Source organism: Nicotiana sylvestris, chromosome 10 (genome assembly GCF_000393655.2).
Source record: "Nicotiana sylvestris chromosome 10, ASM39365v2, whole genome shotgun sequence".
In the NCBI taxonomy this organism is placed as follows: domain Eukaryota; kingdom Viridiplantae; phylum Streptophyta; class Magnoliopsida; order Solanales; family Solanaceae; genus Nicotiana; species Nicotiana sylvestris.
In genome coordinates this window covers 42,881,864-42,888,447 of record NC_091066.1, presented here as the reverse complement: position 1 = coordinate 42,888,447, position 6,584 = coordinate 42,881,864, and the positions used below count along the sequence as shown (strand labels likewise).

The following is a 6,584-nucleotide window of genomic DNA, read 5'->3' as shown; positions in this document are numbered from 1 at the left end:
CGTGATTCATGGTTTTAGTGTTGTTTGATGTGATTTGAAGGCTCGACTAAGTTCGTATTGTATTTTAGGACTGGTTGGTATATTTGGTTGAGGTCCCGGGGGCCTCGGGTGAAGTTTGTATAGTTAACGGATCAAGTTGGAATTTGAAAGACTGCTAAAGCTCACCAGGTTTGGTGTAATCGCACCTGAGGAGTTTTGATCGCATGTGCGAGCAGGGGAGCGCAAATGCATCCTAGAGAGGAGTGTGTAGTGGTCGTAGGTGTGAGGGTATTTTCACACCGCGTGGTCGTAGGCGTGGAGAAGTGGCGCAGAAGCGGGCTCAGTAAGGAAGCAGTGGAGCGCAGATGCGGAAGGAGTTACGCAGATGCAGACTCGCACCTAAGCGTGTGGGATCGCAGAAGCGAAGGTAGAGATCTTAGGTTTGGCCGCAAAATCAGAGAAATGTCTGCACCTACGGGACCGCAGATATGGTTAAGTGGGTCACAGGTGTGAAAACACTAGCAGTGTTATATCCGAAGGGTTTCGTGATTTTTCTTATTTTGGACTTTGCAAAATCGGATTAGGGAAATTTTTGAGAGGGATTTCGAAAGGTTTCTTGAGGTAAGTAATTTGGGATCATTTTTATTCAATAATCTTGTTTCCCATTGGATTTTTCACCTAGTTTGTGTGTTTTTGAGGTGGAATTTTGGGAGTTTGAGGCTGGGATTTGGAGAGTTAAATTGGGGATTAGAGTGATTATTTGGTGTCGGAATTTGGTATGATTGGACTCGTGGTTGAATGGGCTTTCGGATTTTGTGACTTTTATCAGATTTAGAGATGTGGGCCCGTGGGTCAACTTTTGAGTTGACTTTTTGACTTTTGATTTAGAACTTAGTATCTTCTTATTAAATTGATTCATTTAGCTTGTGTTAATTGTATCAAATTGTTTGTGGCTAGATTCGAGGCATTTGGAGGCCGATTCGCGAGGCAAGAGCGTGTTGGAGTAGAGATTGCACGGTTTGAGGTAAGTAACACTTCTAAACTTGGTTCTAAGGGTATGAAACCTCGAATTACGTGTTATGTTATTGGTGTTGAGGTGATGCGCATGCTAGGTTACGGGCATGTGGGCGTACCCCATAATAATTGAGACTTGGTCGATTCCATGAAACTGTATAGTTGATTAATCTTGTCATTATCCGTATTTTCACCATGTGTTAGAGAAATTGAGCTACCAGTTATGTTAGAAATCATAATTAGGCTACGTGTTGGTGCTGTTGGGACCCACAGAGGTCTTGTTACATGTTAAATTATTTGTTTATTTCACCATTTTGTATCAGTCACAACTATTATTTGCATGTTATATCTCAATCTCTATTGTCCTTTATTGATACATTATATCATCATTATTTGGGCTAATTATCATGTATCTTGTGAGCCCGAGAGACTGGAGAGATTAATGACTGAGTGACGTTGAGGGTCTATTGTTAGTGATATTTATGGGATCGGGTTGCACACCGCAATAGGATTTTATTGATTCATGCCAGGATTTGGCTTATTATAGCGCTTGTGCTTGATATGCCCCTCCGGAGTCTGCACATCCACAGTGGGTGCAGTTGCTAGTGATTATTTGCATTTGGGCTGGATCTGCCCTAGTTTATTTGCATTTGGGCTGGATCTGCCCTGTTATGTGTTGAGTTTTATTGTAAAACCTGAAAGCATGTCTAAATTCTTGTACCATTATCTGTAGATTATGAATTTTTGAGATATCAGTGTCATATTTTCCGTAAATTTCCATACTGTTAATGTTGCATGTGGGCTGTAATATTCGAACTCGGCACTACTTTCAATCCAAAGGTTAGCTTTGTTACTTATTGAGTCGGTTGTACTCACACTACACCCTGCACTTCGTGTGCAGATCCAGGTGTTTCTAGTCACGGTGGTTGCTGATTCTCAGAGTTTTACTGACATTCGGAGATATTCAAGGTAGTTTCCCTGGCATCTGTAGACCTTGACTATCCTCCCATATCCCTCAGTCTTATTTATTTAGTTTTAGTTTTTCTTAGGCAGTATTTCAGACTTGTATTATATAGATGCTCATGTACTTAGTTATACCCTAATTTTGGGAATCTTCTGTATTGAGTTACGACATTTTATTCAGTTTTATGAGAGTTTTACCTATTTAGACCTATTTTAGTATATTTTTAAAAATTTAAAGTGTTGGTAATGCCTGAGTTGTCGGCTTGCCTAGTACCATGATAGGCGTCATCACGACAGGTTTAGTTTCTGGTAGTGACAAGTTGGTATTAGAGTCTATGTTACGTAGGTCTCACGAGTTATGAGCAGGTTTAATAGAGTCTTCTGGATCGGTACGGAGATGTCTGTACTTATCTTCGAGAGGTTGTCAAACCCTTAGGAAAACTTCATATTCTTGTATTCTTGTCGTGCAGATTTGTTGATTCTATGAACTAAACTTCTATTATTCTATTCTCTCACAGATGGTGAGGACACGTGCTACTGGACAGGACGGATAGCCACCAATATCACCAGCTAGGGCCACGAGAGGTCGCAGCCGCGGTAGGGCTTGAGGTGCAGCTCGTACAACAGCTAGAGTAGCGCTTGTAGATCCACTAGTTGCTCTAGCTCAAGAGCAGGTTCCAGATGTGATAGAGCCAGTAGAGCCAGTTTAGGCGCTAGTTGTGCCCATTATGATTCCAGGCCTTCAGGAGGCTTTGGCTCAGATTGTGCACTAGCCTTGCTCAGGCGGTTTCTGTTTAGATCGTGCCAGCCACTTCTTAGGCCGGGGGAGGTACTCAGACTCCTATCGCCCGTACACCAAAGTAGGTGAGCTGGGGACTTCAAACATCGGGGGTACTACCAGCTCAATCGATTGTAGTTGCTTAGGCCCAGGTAGGGTCCTTATAACTAATGATAAGCAGTGGAGACTAGAGAGATTTGGGAGACCCCAGCCTCCATCATTCAGTGAGGCTGAGTCAGAGGAATCCCAGGACTTCTTCGATAGGTGCCAGCAGATTCTTCGCACATTGGGTATTTTGGAGACCAGTGGGGTCTCATTCACTACTTTTCATTTTATTGGGATGTATTCAGATGGTGGGAGGACTATGATAGGCGCAGGCCAGTCGGTGCGGCACCACTTACATAGCATGAGTTCTCCGTTCTCTTCTTGGAGAAGTTTATGCCACAGACCCACAGGGATGAGTTGTGCAGGCAGTTCGAGCAGCTATGCTAGGATGGCATATCTGTGACCTAATATGAGATGAGGTTTTTAGAGTTGTCTCGTCACGCAGTTTGGTTGGTTACCACTAAGAGGGAGAGGATTAGGAGGTTCATTGATGGCCTCTACTATCAGTTCCATTTTGTTATAACTCAGGAGAGCATATAAGGTGTTATATTCGATGAGGTGGTTGATATTGCTTGGCGGTTAGAGATGGTTCATAGTTAGGAGCGTGAGGAGATGAGGCCAAGAGGCCTCGTGTTTTGGGTGGTTTCAATGGTGTTCCTTCCTGAGGACAGTGCTACCACAGTAGGGGTCGTCCTTATAGGCCTGCTCAGATGGCTCGTCCAGTTCATCGTGGTGCATCATCTAGCCATGATTCGTACAATGCTAGACCGGGTCAGTCATAGCTCAGTGCTCTCCCAGCTCAGAGTGTATCTCGTGCACCTTCAATTCAGGGTTCATCTGCACCAGATTCCTCTAGTAGTTATTTTGGGTCTCTGGGTCTGCCTCAATATTTGCCACCATTTTCCGAGAGAGGATGCTTTGAGTGTGGAGATTTGGGTCATGTGAAAAAGTTTTGTCTCTGCCTTATGGGAGGTCCAGTTCAGTAGAGAATTCAAGTCATGACTTCAGCACCAATTACTTCACCACTCGCCCAGCAAACTCGGATTCGCCTAAGAGTGGGAGGCCGATCAAGTGGTGGTCAGGCTCGATTCTATGTTGTTTCTGCCAGGCCAGATGCCATTGCTTCAGACACAGTAGTCACATGTATTGTCTCAGTATGCCACAAGGATGCTTTTGTATTATTTGACCTTGGTTCCACTTATTCGTATGTATCATCATATTTTGCTCGTTATCTGGATATGCCCCGTGAGTCCTTAGTTTCATTTTTTTATGTATCTACGCTAGTGGGCGATACTATTATTGTGGACCGTGTATATCAATCATGTGTAGTGGCTATTGGGGGATTGGAGATTAGCGTTGATCTCTTATTGCTTAGTAAGGTTGATTTCGACGTGATCTTGGGTATGGATTGGTTGTCTCCATGTCATGCTATTTTGGATTGTCATGCTAAGACCATGACGTTGGCGATTCCGGGGTTTCCAAGGACCGAGTGGAGAAGTTCTCTAGATTATGTCCCCAGCAGGGTAATTTTTTATTTGAAGGCCCAACAGATGGTTGGGAAGGGGTGTCTATCGTATTTAGCCTTTGCGAGGGATGTTGGTGCTGATACCCTTACTATTGATTATGTTTCGGTGGTGCAAGACTTTCCGAATATGTTTCCTGTAGACCTGCTTGGCATGCCTCCCGACAGGGATATTGACTTTGTTATTGACTTGGCGCATGACATTCAGCCCATTTCTATTCCTCCATATCGTATGGCACCATCTGAGTTGAAGAAATTATAGGAGTAGCTTCATGAACTTCTTGATAAGCGATTTATTAGTCCTAGTGTGTAACCTTGGGATGCACGGGTTCTATTTGTGAAGAAGAAGGATGGTACTATGCGGATATGCATTGACTATAGGCAGTTGAATAAAGTTACAATCAAGAACAAGTATCCTTTGTCACGCATTGATGATCTATTTGATCAACTTCAGGGAGAAAGGGTGTTCTCTAAGATCGATTTGAGGTCTAGGTTTCACCAGTTGAAGATTCGGGACTCGGATATTCTAAAGACGACACTCAGGACCCGTTATGGTCACTATGAGTTCCTTGTGATGTCTTTTAGGCTGACCAATGCCCCATAAACATTCATGTATTTGATGAACAGTGTATTTCAGCCATATCTCGACTTATTTGTCATAGTATTCATTGATGATATCCTGGTGTACTCACGTAGCCAGGAGGAGCATACCCAACATTTGAGGGTGGTATTACATCAGCTGAGGAAGGAGAAACTTTATGTCAAGTTCTCCAAGTGTGAGTTTTGGCTTAGTTCGGTGGCGTTCTTGAGGCATGTGGTGTTTAGTGAGGGGATTAAGGTGTATCCAAAGAAGATAGAGGTGGTTCAAAGTTGGCTCAGACCGTCCTCAAATACTGAGATTCAGAGCTTTTTTGGCTTTGCCGGTTATTATCGTCTCTTTATGGAGGGTTTCTCGTTTATTGCATCGCCTTTGACCAAATTGACCTAGTGCTCCTTTCAGGTGGTCAGATGAGTGTGAGGAGAGCTTTGATAAGCTCAAGACTGCCTTGACCACAGCTCCAGTTCTAGTTTTGCCTTTAGCATCAGGCTCTTATATAGTGTATTGTGATGCTTCTTGGATTGGTATTGGGTGTGTCTTGATGCAGGGGGTAGAGTAATTGCTTATACTTCATGTTAGTTGAAGCCTCATGAGAAGAACTACCTTGTTCATGATTTGGAGTTGGCAGCCATTGTTCATGCATTGAAAATTTGGAGGCATTATCTCTATGGTGTGTCTTGTAAGGTATTTATAGATCATCGGAGTCTCCAGCACTTGTTCAAATAGAAGGATCTAAATTTGAGACAACGACGATGGTTGGAGATACTAAAGGACTATAATATTACTATTCTGTATCATCCCGGGAAGGTCAATGTGGTGGCTGATGCCTTAAGTAGAAAGGCGGTGAGTATGGGTCCCTTTGAATTTATTCCTGTTGGTGAGAGACCGTTTGTCGTTGATGGTTAAGCCTTGGCCAACCATTTCATGAGGTTAGATATTTCGGAGCCCATCCAGGTTCTAGCTTTTGTGGTTTCTCGGTCTTCCTTATATGATCGCATCAGAGAGCGCCAGTATGATGATCCATATTTGCTTGTCCTTAAGGACACGGTTCAGCATGGTGATGCCAAAAATATTACTATTGGGGATGATGCGGTGTTGGGGATGCAAGGTCAGATTTGTGTGCCTAATGTAGATGGATTACGTGAGTTGATTCTTGAAGAGGCCCATAGTTCGCGGTATTCTATTCATCCGGGTGCTGCGAAGATGTACCCGGACTTGAGGCAGCACTACTGGTGGAGGAGGATGAAGAATGATATAGTGGGGTTTGCAGCTTGATGCCTAAACTGTCAACAGGTGAAGTACAAGCATCAGAGATTGGGCGGATTGCTTTAGAGGCTTGAGATTCTAGAGTGAAAACGGGAGCGTATCACCATGGATTTTGTAGTTGGGCTCCCACAAACTTCTAGGAAGTTTGATGCTATTTGAGTGATTGTGGATCGGTTGACCAAGTCCGTGCATTTCATTCCAGTTGGGACTACCTATTCTCCGGAGTGGTTGGCTAAGATTTACATCTGCGAGATTGTTCGCCTTCATAGTGTGTCTGTGTCCATCATTTCATATCCAGGCACGCAGTTTACATCGCAATTTTGGAGAGTCGTGCAACAGGAGTTGGGCACACAGGTTGA

General features: G+C 43.6%; 1 protein-coding gene across 1 annotated transcript; it reads left to right on the top strand.

Moving 5' to 3' along the window:
• Window positions 1-3,837: 3,837 nt before the first annotated feature.
• On the top strand, window positions 3,838-4,623 carry LOC138879254 (uncharacterized). The gene has a single exon (XM_070158857.1). The coding sequence runs from the start codon at window positions 3,838-3,840 to the stop codon at window positions 4,621-4,623; it is 786 nt and encodes a 261-aa protein (XP_070014958.1).
• The last annotated feature ends 1,961 nt before the right edge of the window (window positions 4,624-6,584 follow it).

Excerpts from the sequence above, each read along its gene's own strand:
- LOC138879254 (XM_070158857.1), top strand. The coding sequence starts at position 3,838 with ATGACTTCAGCACCAATTACTTCACCACTCGCCCAGCAAACTCGGATT.